Source organism: Poromitra crassiceps (genome assembly GCF_964638095.1).
Source record: "Poromitra crassiceps genome assembly, contig: HAP1_SCAFFOLD_59, whole genome shotgun sequence".
NCBI lineage: Eukaryota > Metazoa > Chordata > Actinopteri > Beryciformes > Melamphaidae > Poromitra > Poromitra crassiceps.
Genome location: NW_028152258.1, coordinates 767501 through 785746, shown reverse-complemented (window position 1 = coordinate 785746; position 18246 = coordinate 767501). Strand labels below are relative to the sequence as shown.

The 18246-nt window shown below is 45.9% G+C and overlaps 1 protein-coding gene across 1 annotated transcript in view; it reads right to left on the bottom strand.

The window, feature by feature from the left end:
* Positions 1–16544: 16544 nt before the first annotated feature.
* LOC310800746 (extracellular calcium-sensing receptor-like) overlaps positions 16545–18246 on the bottom strand; it is a gene marked incomplete at both ends in the record, with an annotated part of 18361 nt that continues 16659 nt past the window's right edge. Inside the window, one exon of the mRNA XM_083664680.1 lies at positions 16545–17458. Within this exon, the coding sequence (XP_083520806.1) occupies positions 16545–17458 (914 nt within the window). The remainder of the gene's footprint in view (positions 17459–18246) is intronic.

Below are 18246 nucleotides of genomic sequence, written 5' to 3'. Positions count from 1 at the left end.
TCAACAGGGCCAACAATGTCCATCCCAAGGCGCTCAAATGGGGTGCCAATGATCGGTAATGGGTGGAGTGGAGCTCTGGAGGGAATTTTAGCAGATGTGATCTGGCACTGAGGGCAACTTCTGCAGAATTCAGCAACATCTTTGCGCAGGCCAGGCCAGTGGAAATGATGTTGAATGCGAGCTATAGTTTTATGTTTACCTAGGTGGCCAGCCCAGGGAACAGAGTGCCCCAAGGTGAGTATGGTGTCTCTAGCTGCTTGGGGGACCAGTAGCTGCAACACTGACCCCTGCTGGCGATAGAGTGTGCCGTTTTGCACAATATACTCCTCTCTGCTGATGTCCAGCCCAGCTCCAGGTGCCTTCTCCTCCGCCCTCTGAAAAAGAGACACTAAAGACGGATCAGTTTTCTGCAGCTCAATGATATTAGATGGTATTTGGAACCCTAAAGGCAACTCTGACTCAGTGTTGGCTGATGGTGTCACAACTGTGTGTTGGAACTTCTCCTCCCTTCTCTGTCTGCGAGTTTTCCGAGACTTCCCGGGTGTAGTCTCCAACTCCTCGTTGTAAAAAGGCAGAGCACTGAGAGTCACAGAGTGTTTGTTTAATTATTTTGCCCGTGCTCTAGTAACGGCAACATTGCATGTTCTGCTTTGGTCTGACTCCACATTGGCCATTTGGCTCTGGTTTGACTCCAACAAGTAAAAAAGTACTGGAAGGTCACGTCCTAGCACAGCTGCATAAGGCAGATTATCAGCAACCACAATATTAAAGAGGTAGGTTTGGCCCTCCACTTTTATGTACATGTCAGCTGTTGAGTAGGGCTTCTTATCCCCATGTACACAACAAATGGGGGTGGTGTCTTTGGTGCGGATAATGTTGGGTGGTACAAACATTCTGTGTACAAGAGTCCGATCACTCCCAGAATCAAGTAGGGCCTTGAGCATTGTTCCATTTACCTCAATGGATGCCATTCTACTTGACTGGTCCGGTTCAACATGAGGGCGTGGCACATAGCACATTTGTGTTATCTCAGCTGAATTTTTAGGGCACATGGGTTTTATATGGCCTTCTAGTCCACAGAGATAACAAATTGGCTTTTTTCCAGGGGGTTTTAATGGCATATTAGTTGCTTGGTTCTCCCACATGGGAGGCTTACCCCCACCGGTTGCTGGCCTCTCATGATACTGTGAGGCTGGTCTGCGGCTGTCCTTTGTTCTCCATGAAGAGTTATAGCCCCATGGTTGGGCCTTGTTCCGGGCAGCCACAAACACATCAGCTAGCTTAGCCGCCTCCATTGCTGAACCTGGATCATGTTCTCGGATCCAGACCTGAAGCTCAGGGGACAGCATTCTCAAATATTGTTCCAATATGATCATTTCACCAATTTCCTGAACAGTTTTACCTTTTGGCTGTATCCACTTCCCATAAAGCTCCTTGAGCCTTACATACAACTCCTTGGGGCTCTCCCCCTCGGGTAAATCTCCAGGGAGCGGAATCTTAGCCTGTAGGTCTCAGGGTTAATGTCATATTTAGAAAGGATTGCAGCTTTTACCTTCTCATAGTCCTGGGAATCATCAATGTCCATATGCACATAAGCACCTCTAGCCTTGCCAGTTAGCAATGGTATTAAGTGAAAAACCCAGTCAACTTTCTTCCACCGGCATGCTACAGCCATGCGCTCAAATGTAACAAGAAAATGTTCAATGTCATCCGTGTCAGTTAATTTCTCCAATCTGGGCTCCCGATGTGAGCCAAACTGACCTGCAGAGGCCATAGTTGGATTAGCAATCATGGAGGGCTCAGCTTGGGCCTGAGAATGTTCTGTGGTGGGTGGTAAAGCCTCCAAATCCAATACATTAGAGTCTGATGACAGAGGAGTGAGTGGAGATGTTCGGGCCTGTACTTCTAACTGCAAAAGCTGAAACTGATGTTGAAGTGTTTTAAACCGTGTTTCCTGTTTTTCAGTTACCTCCTTCTGTCTTTCCTCACGGGCCTCCTGCTGCCCCATATGAGCCCGGAAAATGCTCATCAGGTCCGACAGTGTTGGCTCCTTACATTCACCCTCAGTGCTTTCTACCACTCCAGCAGCTCCATTTTCCTCCTCTTCACCACCGGCGTGTTCCTCCTGTCCGGTCTGTAGGCTTGCAGGGCCTCCTTGTCTTGCCCCAGTCTTTCCACCACGCACCATTTTTTTTTGTTTTTGTTTTTATATATATTTTTGGGTTAGGGGATGCGGCAAAAAGAGAAAAAAGAAAAATTCAATAAATGTTCAAGAGAAAAAAAAAAAAATCCTGTGTCCTCCACTGGATGACACCAACTGTGAGAGACCAAGCAGCAAAGCAACCGAGGACACAGGTATATTCCATTAAATCAGGGTTTTTTTATTTACCCAAAGGAATGAAAGTTTTACAAACCAAAAATATAATGCCTAGGTCTAATAAAAGGGGTCAACAAAACATAACTATAATGAAATAGCGCAAAGTAACAGGTATTAACTGAACAAACTGACCTGCTACAATTAAACATGGGGAGACATATATAGTGACTGGGGCAAACCAAATGAAACACAGGGGGTAAACAAAATGGATGCCAACTACAACTAAACACAAGGCAAACTAACTAAACCCAAATCCCCCCCATAACTTGGCAGCACATTGGTTTGGGCTGATGAGCTGGCTCCAGTACTTAATAGTCCTCAGCCCTCAGCCACGCCTTTTGCCCCACCAGGAAACCTCCAGACAGCCATGGTAACTCAAGAAAGAAACAATGATTAATATAACAGAAAATGTCTTAACTGAGACAATGTGACACTGATAATGTGTTTATATAAAACAATGTCAAGCATAAAGCAAATAAACATATTCTAAATTAAAGAAACTGTGTGCTGTTAATTATTGTTAATTGTTTGGGGTGTGGTGAGTGCAAATGAAATGAACCTGTGTGAACAACAAACTAATGAGGAAATGAGGTGAGAGTAAATTGAAATAATATTACCATGTGTGGCCTGTGGCCATCACAAGCACATGCGGGGCAGGTCAGAGTTGACTCAGTCTGTTGTGTAGCAGCCTAGTGTAGCATATAGATATTATCTGATTTCAAGATTATGGATGTTTCATTTGAATATGGATTGTAAAGAGCAACGGGAGATAAAGCGGGAGGTGCTATCTATGTGACGGATAGCAAAGAGAGGAGGCTGTCAGCAGCACAGAGGTACGTTACATCACTAATTCATGTTCGCTCTATTATATAATAAGCATATTGAGCATCTGTGTGTTGGAAAATAAGCTTTTGACTAGACATAAATACAATCATTCCAGATGCCTCGTTTTCCTCGTTTTCAGGTTACAGTTCAAACTGATTATCGTTTCTGCTGATGCTAATGAAACCGAAGTTGTCAGGGTGTTAACACGTTCACTGCCATTGACGAGATATCTCGTCTTAAAAAATCCAACGGTTGACTGCCAATAACGAGATATCTCGTCTTAAAAAAAAATAATAATAATCGACGGTGGGACGTGGATCAACGCCCCCCCACGTCTCCTATAAAAATATTGGAGCCACCGAACGTGTACAACCCATTCCACCGACCCACTAAGTGGCGACAGTGCTCTCCAGACTAGAAAAAGCTGAGCCAAAACTGCAGGGGAACGCGCGAGGAAACCATTCTCTCATACTGTAAAATGGATTGGCGAAAACGCTTTCGCTTTCGCGCATTATCGCGCTGGGAGCTGGCGGTGGGGGATTGCAAATTTGCATAATAGATTATGCGTGCAACACACTTTGAAACACCGGCAGAAAGCCCACAATCGCACGCAGCTTCATTGCAGCTGAGCTCACAACCGAAACGACTCATGCAGACTCGCCCAAAGAGCAGCCGCCAGCAGCCAGGCAGCACAGACAGGCAGAGCCTCGCTTGTGACAAACGCTGCAAAGCCACCAGAGACACACCCACGGAGGGAGGAGTTTGAAGGAGAGGGGGGTTTCCTGCTGCTATGGAGGAGATTACTGTTCAAAACTATTGTTTAGATGTCTGACGTCTTACGCCAAAAATAAATGGTTAAAGTGACTGTTCTATCGAATTTCACAAAAAGCCATTTATCTCAGAATAAATTTTCAGACGCTGAAACCATGCTGTATTCTACTGCTAATGCCTACATAACTACTAACTCTACAAACCAACTCTTTTAGACAGAGAAAGCACACATTCTATTAGTTCTTTTGAGATCATTTGTGTTCACAAAATCTTAGCAGAAAAGAATCCTCGGCTCTTGAAAGATGAGCCAGATCCTCAAAAAAAAAACTTGGCAGAACCTACCTACAGTATTGAAAAAACGGCTGGCAGTGAATGTGTTAATATGAAATAAAGACGGAAACCAAGATCAAATGTATAAACATAGGTTTCTTTTTGTTAACAGTGAGCATTTACAAATAGCATAAACATGAACATAACATACATTCCAGTTACCTTAACTTCACCCAACATACAACAAACATACAACAACATATAACAAAGCAAACTAAACATAGGGGTTGTTGGATCTTCTTGCAGCCACATTTGATGAGATGTGTAATGGTGGGTGGGGTATCCCATGTTGTGACTGGCACCAGTCAACCTCCCTCTGCCTCCCATACTGGTGGCGGTGGTAATTGTGGTTTAGGCACGACGGCCTGATCCCATACCCATCTCCTCAGGCAACCTTGGCGTAATCTTTGACCCCACCCTCTCCCTTGAGCCCCACATCCACCATATTGTCAAAACCTCTTTCTACCATCTCCGCAACATTGCCAAGATCCGGTCCTCCCTCTCACACCCTGCTGCTGAAATACTCATTCACGGCAGGGCGGGGTCCGGGCGTTAGTCTGACCTCCCGCTAGTCCGACCCTGCCACGGCCTCCCGCTAGTCCGACCTCCCACTAGTCCGACCTGTCCATCCGACCTACACTGCTGTCGCTGTTGATAGGCGGTGGTCCTTAAATGGAGGCGTATAAATGTCCATAATCTCTGGATTGTGGTCATACATTCGGCTGTACCTACTGCTTGCTTTTTGATTGATTGATTGAGTTCTTTATTGATAATGAATACACAGTATATACAATATACATATATACATACACAGGCCCACCATTATCAAAAGGATAAAAACGCAATAAAGCTGACAGCTTATTTCCATTGCGGTCCTCATGATGACTGTTATAACATGTGTACTGTTGTGTGTATGTCTGGATGTGTGTAAGTGTGTGATAGTGTGAGTGCCACAAGCACTTGTCAGAGTCTGAGGGTAATGCGTGGGTGTGCCTGCCACGCAGGGGGGAGAATGATATGGGAAAGTGGGGCACAGTGAATAACCAATAAAAATAAGCATAAAATAAGATAAAAGACAATTTGTGCTATTAAAAATAAACCCATCAAATCCTAATAAAAACATACTTTAAAAAATAATCAAATAAAATAAATAAAATAAATAAAATACTATAAGATCTAATAACATATAGGGACGAGTGAGACACCGGCTCAGTTACTGGCTGGCCGACAACAGGTCGCCCCCCCACCTCAGTCACCTTGGCTGCTGTACATCGACGGTGGTGCTGAAATGGAGGTGTAATGTAAATTCGGCTGTACTGCTGTCCATTGGAGGTGGTGCTGAAATTGAGGTGTAAATGTCCATTATAATCTCTAGATTGCAGCCATAAATTCGGCTGCAAACAGCCGCAGACAATTCTATTTAGGCGCTGTTTCGCACAACACACACACACACACACACACACACACACACACACACACACACACACACGTAGGCTATTTCATGGCATAAACATCTTTAATCATGTTGAATTTGCTGCATGGAATTCTTGCTTGTTTTTACGCACACACTCATCATCTCAGGCTATTTTCTATAGCCTATCTATCTGATGATGTCCATTTTATTGCAGACACACCCAAAAACATGGTTTGGACATAACACGTGATGTTGACTGAGTAATGGCTAAAATTGGACTCATTATCTGCCTATTAATAACAGTGCCAGTGTTTCCTTACGCACATCACAGCATTACGCAATGCTGTATGGCCACATGGAGAGCGGCAGAATCAATTAATTTTTCATCTTTCTGAGGTCAATTTACCTTGGCTTTACCACTCCGATTTGTTTGTTTTATTGCTCCCTTATGAGCGCATAATCACAATATCAGAATAGCCGGTATGTTTTTGGTTTCCCAGATACCCTGATGAAGACAGCGTGTCTAAACTTTGGTGAACTTGGTGATTAAAATGCCCTAAATGGAGTTACTTAATTGTGTATGGCCTACTTTTGGATCTACTGGCATTGTTGCATTAATGGCATTATAATGGCATGTAGGCCTATGCATCAAATATTGAAGGCTTGACGCTGAAACATTCCTGGTGCTTCTGTCCCAGGTGACTTATAAAATTTTTGAAAGGATATTTTGGAGTGCTGGCCTACTTCTTCTTCACTCTTGTGACTTGTGTTGGCCCTGCACCGAAGTGGAACTCTTGTGAGTGTGCTCGCATTCGGTGAGTTTGGATGCATCAAATATTCCCCATTATGCTTGGGAAGTATAGCTTGTGCGCTCTTTCAGCACCATGGAGCTGTTCAGGTGTTGATTAGGGGCAATCACCAACTGTGTTAATATGAGTCTTCTTGTATAAACGATAGCCTTGCTAAAATGTGGACGGAAAAGATCAAGGGCTCTATCTTCCCCGTGGCCTTAAATTTGCATTTATGGCTTGGCCTAGCGCTATTAGTGGGTGTGGTCAGGCGCATTCCATAATTTTTCCTCTGCGCTAAAGCCGGTGCTAACCATTTAACCACACCTTTTTAAGTGTAGAATTATTCACAACTGTGGCCATTAACGATCTGCAGTAAACAAGTCACATTCATCCCTTTCAAGCTCCGATTCCACGGAGCGATCCAGTCCAGTCAGAAAAGCCCAACCAAAGTGCTCTGACCTCCCCCCTCCCTCTTTCATCCCCGTCTGTCTCCATATATATTATTCCATAATTATGCTCCTTAAACAAATCTCACGGCGGTTTAAATACAGCAAGCATGTAAATACGCTACACTATAGCAAGAGCAAACTGAGAACAATGTTCTAAATGCATGGGCTAGGAAAATATAGCCTATCCCTGGATGTCATGATGAAATTATATTGGTGAAAATTTGGACAGAATCATTGCATCGTTTTCTCTCGCTGGCTTTTCTTCTTCCCTTCTGCACGGCAGACAGATATGAGGTAGGATGATGCAACAGCCTTTGAATGACAGGCGCTCAAAACTACGGTATATCAACTTTCTTTTTCATCGGTCATTGTCCCTGCCTAGTGCCTACATATAAATTAGTGGACTTTACCCCAAAATTGTGATGGTTCTGTCATTCAGTGGTGTAGCCTACATTTCAGATCTGATGCTTGCAGTGGCTATAGGGGCAGAAATTGATGCGCGAGAGAGAGGGAGAGAGGGAGTGAGAAAGAGAGGGGGGAGAGAGAGTGAGATAGCGGCAGAAAGAGTGATTGAATAATGCTGTGCGTGCATCCCCGGGGCCGGCGCACTGAATAAGGCCTGGTTTTGAAAAGCGCTAACCGCAAAATTAATGACAGTTGGGAAGATCGCTTTAGGCTGGTATTTAAGCCCAAAACGCCCATTCTGGCCTATTCTGGCACTGCGCCATGCCTCTTCAGCGTAAATCGCATTTCGAGGCGTAAAAACATGACGATATCTTCCCGAGTCACGGGTAGGCAGGTGCAAAGCATATTTTTTTTGCGTTTAACAGTTTAGTGCCTAAGGCCAGGGGGGGAGATAGAGCCCCAAATGTTCTGCACCATCTGTGAAAAGGTGGGTAAGAAAAACGGCTTCACCAAAGGCTCTATCAATCTGAAAGCATCTGCATGCACCACACCAGCTGCTCATTTAATGCGACAGCAAAGTGCCATAAAACACACTGATAAAGCCACCAAGTCGAGTAAAGACACCCTTATATTAATAAAACACATTTCTTGGATGATTGCATCATAGCCTTTTGTTTTTGTGTGTTTTATTGCTGTTTATTTCTAAAGTAAATTCAAACCCTAACCAAATTAATTAATTAACCAGCAGTGAGGCTTCCCTTTGCACTACAAGCACAGACCGCAGTGCATAGATAATTATTTTGAAATAAACACAAAAATGATTTAAAATGAAAATGTTGTTTGCTAAAAATTTGTTATGTATTTAAAAAATTATTAAATCGATATTTTTTCAATAGCTACATTTTGACTACATTTTGAAATAAACGGCAACAAAAAATATTTTAAAAAGAAAATTTTGTTTGCTAAAAATATGTTATGTATTTAAAAAATGATTAAATCAATCTTTTTTCAATAGCTACATTTTGACTGGGCCGGTAAACATTCTATAAGGCCGGAATTTTGGAACGATACCGCCGGCAGCATTGGCCAGAATCCCTGCTGTCCGCGGTGCTGAAATGGAGCGGAGATAGAGACACATCACTTTGGTTCAAACCGTCTGCTTTTCGTGATTGTGAAATGAACTTTCTGTTACAGGATAAGGTGGTTGGACCCGCAATAAAGAATGTTTATTTTAAAGATAAATCCACTGGAGTGAACGGCGGGCGGACAGGCAGCAGCAGAGAGAGAACCCCAAACTCAGCTCACAGCTGGCGACGAGGTTCGGTGCTGGGGCACGACCTGAACACAGGAGAATGAGAGTCAGAAATAGTCCACAGGGAAAGCACGAAAAACACGAGAGAGTATAATTCTAAGGTCGAGCGTAGCTACCACTGTAGATGACGGAATAATCTGAGGAAGAGTGAGTGAAGAGCCAGGGTCTTTATACAGGTGTCTGGTGATGAGTGGAGTGATTGCCAGCCGTGCTGCGAGGTCCAGGTCATCAGGAGAGATTGCTGCCAGCCGTGCCACTGTGCAAAAACACTCAGGGGAGGGGGAACACAGAGGAAGATACACAAACAAAACACACACCCCGCTGTCTCCTGACAGTATCCCCCCCTTAACGGACGCCTCCTGGCGTCCTTCCAGGCTTGTCTGGATGGTCCCTAAAAAAGTCCCGTAGCAGAGACGCGTCCAGGATTAGCCCACGAGCTATCCAGGACCGTTCCTCAGGCCCATAACCCTCCCAATCGACTAGAAACTGAAAACCCCGGCCTCAGCGGCGGGAATCCAGGATGCGCCGAACAGTGTAGATTGGGCCGCCATCAACGATCCGGGGAGGCGGAGGGGGCTCGGCTGGAGGGCACAAAGGGCTGGATGCTACCGGTTTCAACAATGATACATGAAAAGTGAGGTGAACTTTCAGAGAGGCAGGCAACTTAAGACGAACAGCCGTGGGATTAATAATCTTGTCCACTTCAAATGGGCCGACAAAACGAGGCGCCAATTTATGGCCCTCGACATTCAAAGGAAGGTCACGAGAAGATAACCATACCTTCTGACCTGGCTGATAGGGCGGGGCAGGGGTGCGGTGGCAGTCAGCCAGGCGCTGGTTGCGGGCTGCGGTTCGCAGGAGGGCTGCCCGAGCCTCTCTCCAAATTCTGCGGCATCGCTGGAGATTAGCCCGGACCGAGGGGACGGCAATGTCATCCTCCTGACTGGGGAAAAGGGGTGGTTGGTAGCCGAGAGAGGCCATGAAAGGTGACATGCCGGTAGCAGAACTGGTGAGGGAGTTGTGGGCATATTCAACCCAGGGCAGTTGTTTGCTCCAAGCAGATGAGTGGCGAGCGGTGATACATCTCAACGCCGCACCCAGGTCCTGATTGGCCCGCTCCGTCTGCCCATTGGACTGGGGATGGTACCCGGAGGAGAGACTGGCTGTGGCCCCTATGGCCCCACAGAAAGCTCTCCACACCCTGGACGTGAACTGCGGACCTCTGTCTGACACAATGTCCAGGGGAAGACCATGGGGTTTAAAGACATGTAGAACGAGCAGGTCAGCAGTCTCTGCAGAGGAGGGCAGTTTAGGGAGAGGAACAAAATGCACGGCCTTAGAAAAACGATCCACAATAGTCAGTATTACTGTGTTACCTTCTGATGGCGGCAACCCGGTAACGAAATCCACTGCAATGTGCGACCAAGGGCGGTGAGGGATAGGCAGTGGCTGCAACAAGCTGGCTGGCGGCTGGTGAGAGGCCTTGCTGCGGGCACAGACGGAGCAGGCGGCGACGAAGGCCTTGGTGTCCGCCGACATGGTAGGCCACCAAAAACGTTGCTGGATGAAGTCCAGGGTGCGGCGGAAGCCGGGATGGCAAGCCAATTTCGAGGTGTGACCCCACTGCAGCACTTGAGATCTAACTAGATCAGGAACAAAAAGACAGTTAGGTGGTCCATTACCTGGGTCCGGCTGGGCCTCCTGAGCTTCACGGACCAGGGTTTCAACCTGCCAGTTAGCAGCCCCCACCACACAGGAGGAGGGAAGGATGGTTTCGGGCTCCAGAGCTGGCTTCTCAGGTTCAGGCAAGCGGGAGAGGGCGTCTGGTTTCCCGTTACGAGAGCCGGGGCGGTAGGTGAGGGTGTAGTTGAAACGTCCCAAAAACAAAGCGCACCGGGCCTGACGAGAGTTCAACCGTTTTGCAGAACGGAGGTACGAAAGGTTCTTATGATCCGTCCATACAATGAACGGATGCGCTGCCCCCTCCAGCCAGTGCCTCCACTCATCCAGAGCCAACACCACTGCAAGGAGCTCCCGATTTCCAACATCATAATTACACTGTGCAGGGTTTAGAGAACACGAGAAATACGCACATGGGTGGAGCCTAGAGTCCCTCGGGACCTGCTGAGAGAGAATGGCCCCTACCCCCGTCTCAGAGGCATCAACCTCCACTACAAACTGCAGAGATGGATCAGGATGGTGTAACACCGGCGCAGTCGTGAACAGACGTTTGAATTTTGCAAAAGTTACTTCTGCCTCAGGAGTCCAGGAGAAGGGAACAGTGGTGGATGTGAGCCGGGTGAGGGGAGCTGCTTCAGCGCTGTAGTTCTGGATGAATCTCCTGTAAAAGTTGGCGAAACCCAGGAAACGCTGGAGCTGCTTGAGGGACGTGGGTGTCGGCCACTCTGCCACTGCCTTGATCTTTGCTGGGTCCTTCCTCAGCTGTCCCTGCTCAACAATAAATCACAGAAAAGGCACACTGGTCACATGGAACTCACATTTCTCGGCTTTCACGAAGAGCTTGTTGTCCAGCAGCCTGCGGAGCACCATCTTAACATGCTGGACATGTTCCTCCATGTTCTGGGAAAATATGAGAATGTCATCTAAATACACAAAAACAAAGCGGTTGAGCATGTCCCGTAGGATATCATTGACCAGGGCTTGAAAAACTGCTGGGGCGTTGGTGAGGCCGAAGGGCATGACGAGGTATTCGAAATGGCCGATAGAAGTATTAAAGGCAGTTTTCCACTCGTCCCCCTCCTTAATACGGACGAGGTGGTAGGCATTATGGAGGTCCAGTTTGGAAAAAATAGTTGCGGCGTGGAGAGGCACAAAAGCAGAGTCCAGGAGAGGCAGAGAATATTTGTTTTTCACCGTAATGTCATTTAACTGACGATAATCAATACATGGGCGTAGAGAGCCATCTTTCTTTCCTACAAAAAAAAACCCGGCTCCAACCGGTGAAGAGGAGGGTCTGATCAAACCTGCTGCGAGTGACTCGTGGATGTACTTCTCCATGGCTTCCCGTTCCGGCCGAGAGATGTTGTAGAGACGGCTGCTGGGCAGGGGAGCATCTGGAAGTAGTTTCACAGCACAGTCATATGGCCTATGTGGAGGAAGAGAAAGGGCCCGTTCTTTGCTGAAAGCCTCTCCCAGTGTGTGATACTCTGTAGGAACACAAGACAGGTCTGGGGGCTTGGGAGGTGGAGCTACAGACTGAGATGAGGGAGGTAGAGCAGATCGCAAGCAGTGGGAATGACAAAAAACACTCCAGTTGGAAACAGAACTTGTAGGCCAGTCAATGTGTGGGTTGTGTAGTTTTAACCAAGGTTGTCCTAATACCACAGGAATGTTAGGGGAAATGATGACATAGAACTGAATGGCTTCACGGTGATTTCCTGACAGTAACAGAGAGAGAGGAGCTGTACAATGAGTTATTTTTGCCAATAATCTTCCATCCAGGCCATTGACAATCTTTGGCACAGGGAGAGACTTGAGAGGAATATTATTCTTAGTCACAAGAGAAAAGTCAATAAAGTTTTCATCCGCACCTGAATCCACGAGGGCCACCAGGGGTAGGGAGTGCTGTTGCCATAGCAACACTGCATCAAATTGCATGCGGGCTGTGGTGGCTGGAGAAAAAGAGGTTCGGCTCATCAGGTCCTCTCCATGACTTGACAAGCCTAGTCTTTTGGTAGCTGTGGGCAAGAGGCGATAAGATGACCGGTCTGGGCGCAATAAAGGCAGAGGCCAGCCCTCATGCGGCGCTGCCTCTCTGCTTGCGTGAGTCGCGCTCCTCCCAGCTGCATTGGCTCCTCTTGGGAGAGTGTGGGAGAGGAGAGTCTGACGGGTTCACTGGAAAAAGACGGAACATCAGATGTTACTCGGAGAACAGGTGGTAGGGTGCGGAGAATGGAAGCGGACGACACCACAGGGTGAGAACCTCACTCCCTACGGCGCTCACGTAGCCGGTTATCCAAGCGGATGGCCAGGGAGATGAGTGAGTCTAGGCTGTTGGTCTCATCCCGCGCCGCTAGCTCGTCTTTAATATACTCGGCCAGGCCATGAACAAACACACTACGTAGAGCGGTCTCATCCCACCCACTCTCGGTAGCAAGAATTCGGAAATCCACTGAAAACTCTGCCACTGAGCGGGAGCCTTGGCGGAGAGAGAGAATTCTCCCAGCGGCCTCTCTTCCCTGCACAGGGTGATCAAAAATTTTACGGAGCTCGGCAGTGAAAACAGTAAGTGAAGTGCATACAGGATCCAGGCTATGACTCTCCCACAGGGCTGTGACCCACTGTGCGGCCCTCCCAGATAATAGTCCCATAATATAAGCAATACGTGATTGTTCAGACAGAAAGGTACCTGGTTGTTGCGAGAAGATCAAAGAGCACTGAAACAAGAAACGGCCACAGGCTCCTAAATCTCCTGCGTAACGTTCTGGGGTAGGACAGTGAGGCTCTCGAGCAGCGAGGACGGGTGCAGCAGGAACTAACACCGGCTGAACTGGAGGCACATGAGGCGGAGGAGCAGGTGGAACGACCAGTCGTCCTACATTGGTCGTCAGGTCCTGTAGGGCGTCCACCACCCTCCGGAGCTGGGTGTCATGTTCCCAGAGAAGAATGCCTTGGTTGGATAAGGTGGAGCGAAAATGTTCCACGTCTGCTGGGTCCATCGTTTGCTCAGATTATTCTGTTACAGGATAAGGTGGTTGGACCCAGGAGCAGACACGGAAACAGTTCTCGCAATAAAGAGTGTTTAATTTAAAGATAAATCCACTGGAGTGAATGGCGGGCGGACAGGCAGCAGCAGAGAGAGAATCCCAAACTCAGCTCACAGCTGGCGACGAGGTTCGGTGCTGGGGCACGACCTGAACACAGGAGAATGAGAGTCAGAAATAGTCCACAGGGAAAGCACGAAAAACACGAGAGAGTATAATTCTAAGGTCGAGCGTAGCTACCACTGTAGATGACGGAATGATCTGAGGAAGAGTGAGTGAAGAGCCAGGGTCTTTATACAGGTGTCTGGTGATGAGTGGAGTGATTGCCAGCCGTGCTGCGAGGTCCATGGTCATCAGGAGAGATTGCTGCCAGCCGTGCCACTGTGCAAAAACACTCAGGGGAGGGGGAACACAGAAGAAGAGACACAAACAAAACACACACCCCGCTGTCTCCTGACACTTTCAGCCCTAATTCTAGGCTATTTTTTTCTCCATTGTAGCAATCCACAGAATGGAAACCATGGAGAAGTGAAATTTCCAGTGACGTCAATGGGAGAGAGAGCGAGCTAGCGAGCTGCACCCACATATGAGCAGAAAGATAGACAATGCGATCTGATCACTTATTTATTTATTTAGTCTATTTAATGACCCTGGCATGGCACTGTTGGCTATACTTTTGTTTAGTTTTTGTTGATTTTTGTAGTCAACAAATTGTTCATTCTATGATTTTGCATAGACCTGTGTTCAGACTGAGTGCTCCAGACAGTTAACGACATTTTGCGTTGTGCAAGGACACTCAGGTTTAATACTGCGTTCATTTCACCACTGCTGTGAAATAAATATTTGATTTGATTTTGAAACACTAGTCTTTCTTGTGTTGTTATTTAGCTTTCAGAGGCTATTGCATGGTTAAAAAGTGCAGAAATAGGCATAGCGGGTAATAACATAGGTTTTACTATAAAAAATATCTGCCCCCTCCCAGTTATAACTGCACCCTCAGTCATTTTCATTCTCAGTCACACAGTGTTGGCATGTGCACCCACTGGCAGAAACATAAATCTGCGCCTATGATCATGTGTTTATGTCCAAACCATGTTATTGGGTGTGCGTGCAATAAAATGGACATAATCAGACAGACTATAGAAAATAGCCTGAGATGACGAGTGTGGGTGTAAAAACAAGCAAGAATTCCATGCAGCAAATTCAACATGATTGAAGATGTTTATGCCATGAAATACCGTTCATTACTGTTCATCATGTAAATTGTAGGCTAGTTATTTATGCCATGTAACAACTGCATCCACAGCAAATGGCCAAACTATGGCTGAAAACGCCATACTTATACATACATACAACTACAGGATTCCAAGGTTTTAGAGCCTGGAGGCTGACATCTCTTTATTAGTTACTGAGATATTAAAAACATTTGTTTTGTGGCGATAGAAATAGCGGCCATCTTGAAATGGTCGCCATCTTGAATTTTTGAGTGGCCAGCCCCTTTCATCGACAACCACCAAAACCTATGTATAGATCAAAAAACGGGGGTTTTATGCATTTTAGATCATGAGATATCATCACAGCTCGTTTTATTGCGGCCATCTTGCGCCGCAAATTTGATGAAATTCCGTCAAGGCATTCCTCAGATATCGCGTTAACGAACATCGTACGGACGGATGGACGTACAGACGGATGTACGGACAGACAACCCGGATCCATAATGCCTGGCTGTCGCCGGCGGAGGCATAAAAATACATGGTATTAGTAGTACCTGTCTAATATTGATATTATTGGCCAATTTATCTAACCTGTTCAAAAAGTATGACAATGAATTTAATTTGTATTATATAATACAATAATATAATATAATCAAATAATTATCACAATAATAATATAATCAAACAGAAGTAAAATACCTTTATAAATGCTTGGCCTGAGTGTTACTCCAATGGCTAATTTCCACCACATATAACAGCACAGTACAGCTCTACTCGACCTGGTCTTACTCGTCTCTACTTGATATAGATATGTCCTCCGCCCATAGCCGAAGTAGGCTATAACGTATAACGTTAAAATTAAATCCATACATGGAACTTTTAAACTGGTTATGAAATACTGGTGCCTCTAAATAACCTACAGTGTACATGGGCAAATGTGAGAATCGGCCAGGAGAATGGATATCACTTTGTTGTTACTCAAACTCACATGCATGCACTGCGCGGGGGCAGATTGCAGGTACCATAGTCCGGTACCTGCAAAAAGCATAGTTAACTATTAATAAGTGCATAGTTAACTGCTAATAAGGTAATAACAAACTATTTATTAGGCTTAATAAAGTAACAAAACCAGTAACAAGGTGGTTATAAAGTGCTTATAAATGTCTTATAAGCTACCAATAAATATGTTCGCCATATCTATGCAATTTAAATAAAAGAAGTCTATTCTGACAACCTGGTGTGCGCTGGATTTCCTTACTACTGCTATTTCTGCTGTTCCTGCTCCAGCTGCACCCGGGACTAGCAGCACAGCTGTGAACAGGGCACTACTTTCTTCTAAGCTACCAATAAATATGTTTATAATGCGATTATTAACACTTATATAGTATTATTAACATAATAATAGTGTTAATAAGCACCTTATAAGAGCCTTATTACCTATTAATTAACGCTTATTAATAGAACCTTAATATAAAGCGTTACCAACTCGGCATAACACCTGAACACTAGCGTGGGGCGGACTGCTATCTTCCCTGCCTTAAGGCATGCGCAAACAGGTGCGCAAGCACAAATAGGGGATACAATATCACCTGTACCAAGATAGGGCCCAATGAGTTTTGGCCTGCCCGATGTGACTGGGGAGGGCATTCCATAGCATCCACAGCGCGGCTGTAGCAAGGCCCTGGCAGAATGATCATATTCAGCCAGAACGTAACATGGAGATTTACAATGGTGAGATTTTTTTTTAACCACTGGCCCCCCTGCTAAATCCATCCATGTTTGCTAGTAACAACAACACATAGTGCTTATCAATCATTGTGATTAATGTCAGCAACCACAGTTATTATGATGTATGATGTATGCTATTGCATGAATGAAATGTGATTTCATTTAAACAAGTTCTTGTCATTCTACTATGCCTATTCCCTTGAGTCATGATGATTTTGATGGCATTTTACCCATCATATTCTTTTTTGTATTCTTTTCTGGCTTCAATAAGATTATGTAACATTTGGGAATAAAAATACAGATTAGCAGTGCAAAACTGGAGCCCAGAATTGCAAATATCTCCACAGCAACACTGAACTTGCCTGGAGAGCTGACATACGCAGGGATAAAGGTAATCCAGACCGCACAGAATATCAGCATGCTGAAGGTGATAAATTTGGCTTCATTGAAATTATCAGGCAGGTTCCGAGCCAAAAAAGCTAGAAAGAAACAGAACATAGCCAGGACTCCTATATACCCCAACACAGCCCAGAAGCCTACCGCTGAGCCTAATGCACATTCTAAGATGATTTTGTCTTTAAAGTGTTTAAAATTCTTGAAAGGAAAAGGAGGAGAGATAGTTAGCCAAAGTATGCAAATCAGGACTTGTATGAGAGTGAAAGCCAGAACGCTGAGTCTCTGCTGAGCAGGGCCGAACCATTTCATCATATTACTCCCTGGGAGTGTAGCCCTGAAGGCCAGTAACACCACTATAGTTTTCCCCAGAACACAAGACATGCAGAGGACAAAGGTGATGCCAAATGCTGTGTGTCGCAGCATGCATGACCACTCAGAGGGCCGGCCGATGAAGGTCAGAGAACAGAGGAAACACAGAGCAAGGGAGAAGAGCAGCAGGAAGCTCAGCTCAGAGTTGTTGGCCTTGACTATGGGGCTGTTCTTGTATCTGAAGAAGATGAAAGCCACCATAGCAGTCATGCATGTTCCTAACAGGGCCGCCGCTGCGAGCAGTGCCCCCATAATCTCTTCATATGATAGAAACTCTGTGTCCTTCTTTTCACAGCCATCTCTTTTCTCGTTTGACCAGAATTCAGGATGGCATCGCACACAGGTGATGGAATCTACAAGTTAAAATCAAAAGAGATATTAGATTTCCTGAGTAGCTCCCTTATCTTTACAACACTCACTCACTCAGTCTGTCTGTCACTCATAGACATTTAGTGAAGGGGGCGGGGCTAGGGAATAGGGGTCATGGCGAGGGATAGTTAGGTCATCAAATCGGGGTTCGGGTAGGGGGAGTAGCTAGAGGGATGTGGGTGTTGTGATGTTGTGCGGGGATGGAATGGTGCTAGGGAAAATCGTCCGTAGCTAGATAGGAAGGCCGTAGACAGTCGGGGTACGAGAGGTGGCTATGGGGGTGTGCGTGGTGGGAGGGGGTGGAGAGGGTCAAGGAAGAGGCCGTAGCTATGGATAGGATAGATCTTCTAAATATTGAGAGCTGTGTAATTACCCCAAACTCAATGGTGAAAAACCTAGGCGTTACCTTCGATTCTGCTTTTTCATTCGATGCACACATTAAGGACATCACTAACATAGCATTTTCTCATCTTCACAATATCTCAAAGATCCGTCCCTTGCTAAGTGCAATGGATGCCGAAACCTTAAGGCCCCAATCAGTAACTTTTTCACTTTAATATAACAGCTTTTTAGTCATTGAGGATGGTAGTGACTTGTAACAGGGAGAATGTCACCTCTATTGGTCACACACCACCCTCCAAAGGCCTCTCCTGGGACTAAGCAGTTTGGTGCCTGGGTCCCGGAGGCAAGATGCGCGCATGCGCAGTACAGCGGGAGCCTTGTGTTCAGTAAAACAAGGAAGTAACTTGGTGTGGATTTGCTACGAAAATGA